Below are 12,192 nucleotides of genomic sequence, written 5' to 3'. Positions count from 1 at the left end.
TTTACTAATCTTATTTTGAATTTTATGCATTTTATTTCGAATTTTGCGAATTTTATTTTGAATTTGGGTAATTTTATTTCGAATTTTTACTAATCTTATTTTGAATTTTATGCATTTTATTTCGAATTTTGCGAATTTTATTTTGAATTTGGGTAATTTTATTTCGAATTTTTACTAATCTTATTTTGAATTTTATGCATTTTATTTCGAATTTTGCGAATTTTATTTTGAATTTGGGTAATTTTATTTCGAATTTTTACTAATCTTATTTTGAATTTTATGCATTTTATTTCGAATTTTGCGAATTTTATTTTGAATTTGGGTAATTTTATTTCGAATTTTTACTAATCTTATTTTGAATTTTATGCATTTTATTTCGAATTTTGCGAATTTTATTTTGAATTTGGGTAATTTTATTTCGAATTTTTACTAATCTTATTTTGAATTTTATGCATTTTATTTCGAATTTTGCGAATTTTATTTTGAATTTGGGTAATTTTATTTCGAATTTTTACTAATCTTATTTTGAATTTTATGCATTTTATTTCGAATTTTGCGAATTTTATTTTGAATTTGGGTAATTTTATTTCGAATTTTTACTAATCTTATTTTGAATTTTATGCATTTTATTTCGAATTTTGCGAATTTTATTTTGAATTTGGGTAATTTTATTTCGAATTTTTACTAATCTTATTTTGAATTTTATGCATTTTATTTCGAATTTTTGCGAATTTTATTTCGAATTTTTGTGCATTTTATTTCGAATTTTGGCTAATCTTATTTTGAATTTTTGCGAATTTTATTTTGAATTTTTGCTAATTTTATTTCGAATTTTTGCTAATTTTATTTCGAATTTTTGCTAATTTTATTTCGAATTTTTGCTAACCTTATTTTGAATTTTTGCTGATTTTATTTGGAATCCCGCAGCTGCCGCGCCGGGGCCGCCCCAGCCCCATCCCCGCGTTCCGGCGGCGGCAGCTCCGGCTCAGCCTGCACCGATATTCCTCCGCAATTCCAGCGGTTCTTGCCCTGGAAAAACCTCACCCCTGGCTGCGGCACCGGGCTGGGCGATTCTGCAGCGCTGCTGGGACAGGTCAGCAATAAAAAAAAACCTAAAAACCCAAAAAAATCCCAAAAAAAACCAAAAAAAACCCAAATCCTAAAGCCCAAAAATAGCCTAAAACCCCAAAAAGCCAAAAACCAAAAAAACCCTAAAAACCAAAAAAAAACAAAACCCAAAATAAAAAAACCCTAAAAACTGAAAAGTCTAAAACCCTAAAAATCCTAAAAACCCTAAAACCCAAAAAAAGCCTAAAAAAAAAAAAATTCTGAAAACCCAAAAAAAACCAAAAAACCCCTAAAGACCCTAAAACTCAAAAAAACCCAAAACCCCCCCAAAAACTGAAATAGGCACTTAAGGATTTTTAATATCCCTAAAAACCCAAAAAAAAAACAAACCCAAAAAAAACCCCCAAAAACCCTAAAAACCCTAAAACTCAAAAAACCCAAAACCCCCCCAAAAACTGAAATAGGCACTTAAGGATTTTTAATATCCCTAAAAAACAAAACAAAAAAAAACCCCAAAAACCCTAAAAACCCTAAAACTCAAAAAACCCAAAACCCCCCCAAAAACTGAAATAGGCACTTAAGGATTTTTAATATCCCTAAAAACCAAAAAAAAAAACCAAAAAACCCCCAAAAACCCTAAACCCCAAAATACCCAAAACCCCCAAAAACCCCAAAAGAAAAAAACCCAAAAAACCCCAAAAACCCAAAAAATACCCCCAAAAACCCCAAAAGAAAAAAACCCAAAAAACCCCAAAAACCCAAAAAATACCCCCAAAAACCCCAAAAGAAAAAAACCCAAAAAACCCCAAAACCCCAAAAAAATACCCCCAAAAACCCCCAAAACCAGGGGCGTTCCACACAGCACAAACCCCAAATTCCGCCTCCAGTCTGCCTCATCCGGGGCGCGGCAACAACGCACAAACCAAACAAAGCAAATGAATTGCAATTAACAGACGTAATTAACGACAGCCCGTTCCCAGCCCCGCTCCCGAGGCGAGGCCAGCCCGAGGAGCCGCTGGACCTGGATTCTTTCAACACCGAAGTTTTCTTCGAGCTGCTGCTGAGGCACTCCCAGTCCGTCACCGCCACCCTGGGCCGCTTCAAAGAAGAGGTAAAAATTCTAATTCTCCATAAAAATATAATTACTCATTAATAATTAATTTTTTTGCTGCTGCTTTTCGCGTAGAGAAGCCTAAATCTGAGTAATTTTTTTTTTCATCAAGGATTGACTGAGGTAGAATCTTGATTTCGATTTTCAGCGGTTTAGGGCGTGAGAAATAAATCTGTGCTCGTTTTCTGAAAAGTGGGAAGAGGAGTTTTGAGTTGAGTTCTAAGATAAAATATTTTGATTTTCTTGGAATTTTTTTCTCTTGGTACTGAACTGATAATTTTTGGAAAGCGACTTCAGCTTCCAGCTTCAACTTTTTATCCATAAAATGAAATAAAAAGCAGATTTTTTTACACTGGAGGTTAAACTGAGGAGAGATGAATAAATGACTTGATGAGTGTAATAAAAATTTTAATTTTTTATAGTAAATATATTCATTTTGCTGCCGAAATCAATAGGAAAACATTTCACAGCCCAAATCTGAGCCCACCTGTGGCACTCTGGGAGCTCCAGGTGAGGTTTTAAAGACAGCAGAGGGAGCTGGATCACAGACAAATAATAAATAAATATTAATTTAATGATTAATAATAAATAACGTGGGGAAAAATCATCATTCCCCAGTCTGAGCCTAACTGCCATCAATGTGCTTGCACCAAAAATTGCCCCAGTTTGGGCTTTAGCACAAAAAGGGAAATTCCACCAAATTATCCCTTCACTCCTAAAATCAGCTTTTTATTTTATTTTATTTTTATAAATTTTTATTTCTTTTCTCTTTGTTTTGTACTTCAGGTGAAAGTTCTGTATCACAGGGTGATGGATGAAATCTCCCTGCTGAAAAAGCTTTGGCTGAAGGCTCTGAGCACCCCAGGAAAGGGGGAGGAAGAGGAGGAGGAGGAGGAAGAGAGAACAGGGGGAAAAGAGCAGGTAGAGCTCAGCTCAGCAGGAGTTATAAATGGAATAAATGAAATAAAAGATGGAATAAATGGAATAACAAATTGAATTCATACATAGAATGGGGAATTGAAATTACACATGGAAAACCAAGTTGAATTTATACACGGAATGGGGAATTGAATTTATACATGGAAAAAAATTTGAATTCACACATGGAATAACAAATTCAATTTATTCTGGAATGGTGAATTGGAATTAATACATGGAATTGTGAATTGAAATTACATATGGAATAACAAATTAAATATAGACATGGAATGGTGAATTGAAATTATACATGGAATAAAAATTTGAATTCACACATGGAATAACAGATTCAATTTATTCATGGAATGGTGAATTGAAATTATACCTGGAATAACAAATTAAATATATACATGGAATGGTGAATTGAAATTACACATGGAATAACAAATTAAATATAGACATGGAATAGGGAATTGAAATTATACATGGAATAACAAGTTGATTTCACACATGGAATAACAAATCACATTTATCCATGGAACGGTGAATTGAATTTATACACGGAATAAGAAATTGAATTCTCTTCTAGAAATTTGAGGCACAACCACGTAAAATGTCACTTTCAGCACAGCAGATGTTTAATATTTTATAGGCAGCAAAACAATTTGTCCATAAACAAGAGGTGACACCCAAAAACTGCAGGGGATCAGAGCAAAATAACAAAATACTTACTCAAGAAAGACACTACATATAAGTCAATATTCAGATTATATTTGCAATATTTCTATTAATTTGGAGGGTGTGAAAAGCACAGAGTTTGGGACAATAACCTCAGGAAAAAGTTTTTAAATTGCTGCAGCATTCCTTGGCCTTGGGACAATCTGTTATTAATCCATAATTTAATTTTTACAAGAAAAGGCCGGGGATGCCAGGAGGTTTGGTTTTATAAAATCCTATTTTTGATGGGTGTCAGAGGCTGTGTGCTGTTCCAGGTGCCTTCCCCTGGGTCCCCACGGGGCTTTGGGAGCTCCCAGAGCCCCAGGATTTACGGCAGCAGTGAAATGCCAAGTGATCCACGGGAGTTCATCCCCCAAAAACTGATCCCACTGCTCCAGTCCGTGCTCCAGATGCTGGAGGAAAACAGAAAAAGCAATTTATCACCAGGTAAGGGAGGGAGAAAAGCCCTGCCACTCCCCCTTATTTTATTCTAATATTATTTCAGCTTTAAATCCACAAGATTCTCCTGCAAATCAGACTTTTTTGTCCTTTTTTGTCAAAGATCTCCTTGGGCTTAATGAGCAAATTAAATTGGTGAAATCACCTGTAGGACTCAGTGTTCCCCGCCAGGCCTCAAAGTTAAGGTAAATTTTGAAGAAATCATTCTTTTTCTTGCAGAAAACCTATTTCCCTCCTGTTTTCTTGCCCAGGCTACTCCTCGAGGAGCACTTTAAAAGCCTCTGCTGCTCGCACAGAGGGGTTAAAAAGTGGAGAAAATGGGAAAACCACTCCAGCTCCCTCAGCATCCCCCGCCCTGCTCCCCTCACCTGCAGCGAGGATCACCCACCTGCAGCAGGAAACGCAGACAAGGTGACAAATCCGTGTTATTCCCTCATTTCTGCTCACAAAAATGCATTTTTTTTGCAAGTTTTTCCCCTCAGGAAGTTTACCTTTGGGGGATTGTGGCTGAGGAGGAGATCCCCGATCCTGTGTGGGCGAGGGCAGAGATTTTTGGGAAGCAGAGGTGCCGGCTGTGCTTTCCAGGCTCTTTGTGCACATCTGCACAGCTGTTTGCAGGTGCCCTGTGCACATCTGGCTGCAGCTTCCTCCGGCAGGAGCACAGCTGGAACTTTATCTTCTCCCGTGCAGATAAACTTTTAATATTGCTATTTCTCCCCTCCTAATTTCAACTTTTTCCTGGTTTTTTTTTTTAGCCCCAAGGAGCAAACCGTGAATTCCCTGCGAGGAGCACTTTAAAAGCCTCTGCTGCTCGCACAGAGGGGTTAAAAAGTGGAGAAAATGGGAAAACCACTCCAGCTCCCTCAGCATCCCCCGCCCTGCTCCCCTCACCTGCAGCGAGGATCACCCACCTGCAGCAGGAAACGCAGACAAGGTGACAAATCCGTGTTATTCCCTCATTTCTGCTCACAAAAATGCATTTTTTTTGCAAGTTTTTCCCCTCAGGAAGTTTACCTTTGGGGGATTGTGGCTGAGGAGGAGATCCCCGATCCTGTGTGGGCGAGGGCAGAGATTTTTGGGAAGCAGAGGTGCCGGCTGTGCTTTCCAGGCTCTTTGTGCACATCTGCACAGCTGTTTGCAGGTGCCCTGTGCACATCTGGCTGCAGCTTCCTCCGGCAGGAGCACAGCTGGAACTTTATCTTCTCCCGTGCAGATAAACTTTTAATATTGCCATTTCTCCCCTCCTAATTTCAACTTTTCCCTGGTTTTTTTTTTTTTAGCCCCAAGGAGCAAACCGTGAATTCCCTGTCCCCCTCAGAGCTGGAGGATCGAGTGGATGCTTTGACTGAGGAGCTGCTGCAGATTGCAGAGGATGAAGAGCAGTTCTTCAGCAGCAAAGGCAACGAAGATCTGCTCTCTTATTACCTTGAAATAACCAGCTTGGAGAAGGAGAGTTTGCTGAAACAAATCGATGCTTTGGAAGAGGAAATAGCCCAGGGCAGAAAGTTGTGATGCTCAGAACTCCGTGGTTGCTTCCTGCTCCTCTGCATTGGGCATTAGGCTCCAGCCCAAAGGAAATCTCTATTTCTGCCTCAATTCCAGTGTTTCTCCTCTCCATCCCAAAGCAAATCTCTATTTCTGATTTAATTCTAGTGTTTCTCCTTCCATCCCAAAGGAAATCCCTATTTCTGCCTCAGTTGCAGTGTTTCTCCTCTCCATCCCAAAGCAAATCTCTATTTCTGCCTCAATTCCAGTTTCCCCTCTCCATCCCAAAGCAAATCTCTATTTCTGCTTCAATTCCAGTGTTTCTCCTCTCCATCCCAAAGCAAATCTCTATTTCTGCCTCAATTCCAGTATTTCTCCTCTCCATCCCAAAGCAAATCTCTATTTCTGCCTCAATTCCAGTATTTCTCCTCTCCATCCCTAAGCAAATCTCTATTTCTGATTTAATTCCAGTATTTTTCCTCTCCATCCCAAAGCAAATCTCTATTTCTGCCTCAATTCCAGTGTTTCTCCTCTCCATCCCAAAGCAAATCTCTATTTCTGCCTCAATTCCAGTTTCTCCTCTCCATCCCAAAGCAAATCTCTATTTCTGCCTCAGTTCCAGTGTTTCTCCCCTCCATCCCAAAGGCTCATTAAATCAGGAGGGAGAGCAGTGCAGGGATGGAAGTGACAAGATTTTGGCTGCAGGAAATGACATTTCTGGCCACATCCAAGCGCTGAGAAGAAATATAGCTGCAAAAATCCCAGAGTCAGGGTTTCCAGGAACAGCAGCAAAATATAGAACCACTCAAGTCCCAGTGTGAAATAAATTATTCTTTAAACTAATGCATCACTCCACGAGGTGTTCTGAGGCCTCTGCAGCTGAGAGCTGCAGATTTCTGATTTTATGACACAGCAAAAACTGCAGATACGGTTACTTGGGTTAATTATTTCTGTTTAATTACACTTAAAGTGCAAGAAATATTCTTTTCCACCACTGAAGCGACTTCTGAAGTCGCCTTGTTTCAGCTCTGTGCTCCCACCCAGCCAGGAATGCACTGCCCAGGACCATTCCTGCTCTTAAACCTGGGGAGTGAGTCTGTCCTCTTCCCAAATTCCAGAGCCAAACCCCAAAACATGAAACATTCAGTATTTCCCAATCAGTGAAACATCAGCCCAGCCTCCAGGGTAGATAAAAAACAAGTGAGGGAAGAGCAAAATCACTCAAAACTCTTTTTTTTTTCCCCCCCCCCCCATCAATACAAAACTCATGGGGGCACAGCAGAATTTAAATATTTTTGTGAGTCACTAAATACCCCAGACACTTCTGCTGGTGACATTTAGGTCTTGGCTTCTGACACCTTTGCCAGAAGGAAGCAAAGTGTTTTTCAAAGCAGCTTGGGGGTGTTTTATCTTCCTTCACCTGCTGGTGCTTGCACCAAAAAATCTCCTGAACACCCTTCAAGGCACCACCAGCAGCTGGCTTTGATAAAAAAACATCAGCAGATTTATTGATTTATGCATTTCCTTTTTAACTCACAAGCAGAGCCTCACATTACATCTTCAGTCTTATGTTAACATCAATTAAAAACATTTAAAATCCAGGAAGAAGAAGAAAAAAACAAACAAAAATCCCCCAAAATATGGATAAATAGAGTCAGAGACAGGGATTCCACAGGAAGTGCTGTTTTTATGAGGTTTTGCAGTGCCAGCCTTCACCCCCTCATAACAGCAGGGCTCCACAAGCCCCGAGGAGCCTCGGCTCTACCTCTTGGTGTTGATCCAGTGGTACCTGTCCACACGTGGGCCAGCGAAGGTGGCCGTGGGTCTGTAGGTCCTGTAGCCCCTGTGCTGGCCAAAGTGGGAGCCCTCGGCCGCGGGGGGCTTCCTGTGCAGGTACTGCCACCAGGGCTGGGGGGGAGCCTTGCAGAAGTCACCAAACTCAGCAGCAAAAAAGGGGGGAAAAAATGTTAAAATGTGCTGGGGGAGGTGGGGGAGCAGTCAGGCCACCCCAGTCCCACCCCAGTCCTTCCAGCTGCCTCCTCCCAAAGCTCATCCCACCCACAGCACCACCGAGGCTGGGAAAAGCCTCCAAGGACAAGCCCTGAGCAGTGTCCCCAAGGGCCACAACTTGGAAACCCTCCCCAGGGATGGTGGATCCATCAGGGCTGGTCAGCACCCCGTGGAAACAACTCAATTCTTCATGGAAACAATTCTTCAAATAGTTCTTACACTGCTCTTAAAACACATGGAGTGATGTAAAGAGAATTAGCAAGAAACAGGGCCACAGCTCCTAAACTTTGTTTCACAAAGCACGGACAAGTTTGACATCTAAAACCAGGCTGTGCACAATTTTTTGGGACAGTGACACCACCTGCCAGGGCTGGAAAACCCTTCCAGGGGACAAATTAAATCTGAACTTCCCTTGGAGCAGCTCAGGGCTGTTTCCTCCTATCCTGACCCTGGGAGAGGAGCCTGACCCCACCTGCCAGGGCTGGAAAACCCTTCCAGGGGACAAATTAAATCTGAACTTTCCTTGAAGCAGCCCAGGGCTGTTTCCTCCTATCCTGTCACTGAGAGAAGAGCCTGACCCCCCCTTGCCATCACCTCTCTGGAGGGATTTTAGGATGAGGAGTCCCCAGGAGCCCCAGCTCACCTGGTAGATGCTGTTGGGGTTGCTGACGGTGGGGATGGCTCTGGGCTCCTTGCTGAAGGTCTCTTCATCCGAGGAGGTGCTGGAGTGACAGTCCAGGGCTGCCCTGCCCACGGCCAGGCTGATCTGCTGGGGCAGCTCGGGGTTCTCCTCGCCATCAAAGTATGCCACGGTGAAGGGCCGGCTCCTCTCGCCGTACCTGCAAGGGCTGCAGGTGGGTGCTGCTGCTCTGCCAGCAGCCAGCTCGCCCCACAAGGCGCCAAACCCTCAGGGGTTAATGCTGGGAGAAGCTTTGGGCTGATGGAACACCCAGCGCCTGGCATTTGTCAGCCCCCAGCTAAGTTCTCCTCGCAGCTCAGTCACACAGAACAATCCTTTTCCAGCCCCAAAATCAAGGGCGCCGCTGCAGCCTCAGCCCAAAAAGTGCAAACAGCAGAATTGTAGGAGAGCAAACTGGGAGGGTGGGACTGCAACACCTGGAGCTGGAATTGGACAATGAACCCAACGTGGAAATGGAGCAAAACTGATAAAAATGTGAAAACTCATGACTTGAGTACCATCTTGGGGGGAGCCTTGGCCAGGCTCCTGTACTGCCCAAGATGCAAAAACCTTTCAATGAATCCCCACTTTATTCCTTTAGCTCTGGCCAGCCTCTGCTCCCAAAATGTCACAGTCATATTTTCTGGAAAAATCTCTTCACCCAGGATTTTTCTCCCGGGAAGCTGAGAAGCCTCAGAGAAAAGGAAAACAATTCTTAGCTCATTTGCTTCTCCTGTGTTGTGCTCATGTGGAATGTGTTTGGAGATTGTTCACCCACAGGTGGTTGTTTTATTGGGTTTTTGCTGTGAGTTATTTTGACTTATTGGCCAATCAGGGTCGAGCTGTGTCAGGACTCTGGAGGGAGTAACAAGTTTTCATTATTATCTCTTTACCCTTCTGTCTGTAGCCTTTCTGTATCCCTTAGTACAGTAGAGTATTTAATAGAATTTAAGACATAATATATATTTACATATTATATATATAATATAATAGATAAATATATATTAAAAGTATATATTCAAAATCTATGTATTCAATATATAATTATATATAAACATATATAAATTATATATTAAGTTATATATTAAATTATATAATAAATGATAAATTACATAAAAATGATATAATACATTAAATTACATAAAAAATGATATAACACATGAAATTATATAATAATAATTTAATGTATTATATCATTTATTATGTAATTTAATGTATTATATAATTTATTATAATGATATAATACATTAAATTATATAATCAATTATATAATACATTCAATTATATAATCAATTATATAACACAATCAATTATATATTAAAACATACAATTCATTATGTCAGGTAACAACGTGTTAAACCACGCGTTAAACCACGCGTTAAACCACGCGTTAAACCACGCGTTAAACCACGCAACATATTAAATTAAATAGTGACATGCATACTCTATTAAATTATATCACATATATTTAATATCTAACACATCATTTAACACGATATGGTCCCAAATGAATAAATTAGCCTCCTGAGCACGCGGCGTCAGACCCGGCACTCCTCCTCCCCACGCCCAGCGCCAGGCCAGGCGGAGCTCACCTGCAGCACACCTGGAAGGGATCCACCCACAGCGTCATCTCCTCGGGCAGGCCCAGCAGCTGGAAGTCCACGTCGCTCTCCGCGCAAGCCCGCTCCAGCAGCGGATCCCGAGCCTGGTGCTTGTTGATCCTGATGCACCTGGGGACGGCAGGGCGCGCCCAAAATCTCCGGTTGTTGTCGCTTTTGGGCTGTTGATGCTCTCCCTTAGAGCCCCAAGCAGAAATTCAGCCTCACAAGATGGTTTATCAGCTCAAACAGGAGCTGGCTTTTAGCTCTCATCAATAGCTGATGAGGCAAGTCGCTGATTTAGTGTTTGAAATAAAACCACCCCAAAAGTCGCTTTGAGACAGCTTGAATTCTGCATCCTGGGAGCCAGGGGCTATTTGAAACACTGGTCTTAAGATTTCCACCTCAGCTATCTAATAACATATTTACAAGTTAAAAATAATTTTTTTTAAAAAATCCACCTCAGTTCTCTAATCCCACATTGACAGGTAAATAAAGATTTCCACCTCAATTCCCTAACCACACATCTGCAGGCAAAATAAAAAGATTTCCACCTCTGTATTCTAATCCCATGTTTACAGGTAAAAGAAAAGAAAGAAAAATCCCACCTCAGTTCTCTAATCCCACATTTACAAATTAAAAAAAATATTTCCACCTCAGTTTTCTAATCCCACATTTACAGGTAAAAAAAAAAAAGATTTATGCCTCAGTTTTCCACCTCTAATCCCACATTTACAGGTTAATAATAAAGGATTTCTGCCTCAGTGTTCCACCTCTAATCCCACATTTACAGGTTAAAAAATATTTCCACCTCAGTTTTCTAATCCCACATTTACAGGTAAAAAAAAAAGATTTCCACCTCAGTTCTCTAACCACACATCTACAGGTAAAATAAAAAGATTTCCACCTCTGTATTCTAATCCCATGTTTACAGGTAAAAGAAAAGAAAGAAAAATCCCACCTCAGTTCTCTAATCCCACATTTACAAATTAAAAAAAATATTTCCACCTCAGTTTTCTAATCCCACATTTAGAGGTTAAAAAAAAAAAAATTCTGCCTCAGTGTTCCACCCCTAATCCCACATTTACAGGTTAAAAAATATTTCTGCCTCAGTTTTCTATCTCTAATCACACATTTACAGGTTAAAAAAAAGTTTCCACTTCAGTTCTCTAATCCCACATTTACAGGTTAAAAAAAATATTTCTGCCTCAGTTTTCCATCTCTAATCCCACATTTACAGGTTAAAAAATATTTCCACTTCAGTTTTCTAATCACACATTTACAGGTTAAAAAAAAAAGATTTCTGCCTCTGTTTTTCCACCTCTAATCCCACATTTACAGGTAAAAAAATATTTCTGCTTCAGTTTTCCATCTCTAATCACACATTTACAGGTTAAAAAAAATATTTCCACTTCAGTTTTCTAATCCTACATTTACAGGTAGAAAAAAATAATATTTCTGCCTCAGTGTTCCACCTCTAATCACACATTTACAGGTTAAAAAAAAATTTCTGCTTCACTTTTTAATTAATAATTCATCTAAAAAATATTTCCACTTCAGTTTTCTAATCACACATTTACAGGTTAAAAAAAAAATTTCTGCTTTACTTTTCCACCTCTAATCACACATTTACAGGTTAAAAAATAAACAAAATAACTTTCACCAATTAATAATTCATCTTTCAACCTTCAGGGGTATCCTGGCGGTTCGCTCTGCATTATTTATTTCACTTGAAGGCCTCCAGGAATTGTCCCTTGAGCCCTCTCACCTGAAGGCTTGGCCTCGGGAGGGGTTGTCCAGGTACCAGTGGTTTTTGTACTTCTCGAACAGCAGCGTGGTCAGCTTGGCTGCAAACTTCTCCATTTTGTGCTTGCTCAGCCTGTCCTCCCTCTTCACCAGCTTGGTGATGAAGAAAACCGTGGCAGCGATTTCATCTTTCATCTTCAGCTGGAGCAGAGAGGGAACGCCACAGCACACAAGTTTAATAACATTAAGGCACGACCAGCTTCCAAAAACTGATGCTGCAAAATCCACACAGGCCAGGACAGAAGGAGCCTGGAGAAGCCTGACTGCCAAACAGCAGATTAAATTTGGGTTGGGATATTTAATGCATTGCTAGAATGTACCTGCACTAAGCAAGTTAAGAG

At 40.5% G+C, this 12,192-nt stretch overlaps 2 protein-coding genes across 2 annotated transcripts in view; one reads left to right on the top strand and one right to left on the bottom strand.

Annotated features, from left to right (window-relative positions):
* Positions 1-5,785, top strand: part of LOC121340766 — a 40,491-nt gene extending 34,706 nt beyond the window's left edge. The window contains exons 19-22 of the mRNA XM_041413734.1: positions 928-1,093; positions 1,956-2,179; positions 4,090-4,261; positions 5,592-5,785. Of these exons, the coding sequence (XP_041269668.1) occupies positions 928-1,093; positions 1,956-2,179; positions 4,090-4,261; positions 5,592-5,785 (756 nt within the window). The remainder of the gene's footprint in view (positions 1-927; positions 1,094-1,955; positions 2,180-4,089; positions 4,262-5,591) is intronic.
* Positions 5,786-7,519: 1,734 nt separating this feature from the next.
* Positions 7,520-11,986, bottom strand: BTG4 (BTG anti-proliferation factor 4). Its single transcript, XM_041413952.1, has 4 exons — positions 11,814-11,986; positions 10,040-10,177; positions 8,412-8,607; positions 7,520-7,696 (listed from the first exon to the last, which is right to left on the bottom strand). Exons 1-4 carry the CDS (start codon positions 11,984-11,986, stop codon positions 7,520-7,522), a joined length of 684 nt encoding a protein of 227 aa, XP_041269886.1.
* Between the last annotated feature and the right edge of the window lie 206 nt (positions 11,987-12,192).

The sequence above is a fragment of the Onychostruthus taczanowskii genome, unplaced genomic scaffold (genome assembly GCF_017590055.1).
Source record: "Onychostruthus taczanowskii isolate IOZ18803 unplaced genomic scaffold, ASM1759005v1 scaffold43, whole genome shotgun sequence".
NCBI lineage: Eukaryota > Metazoa > Chordata > Aves > Passeriformes > Passeridae > Onychostruthus > Onychostruthus taczanowskii.
Note: the sequence above shows the minus strand (reverse complement) of the source record. Positions and strands in the feature narration are given on the sequence as shown.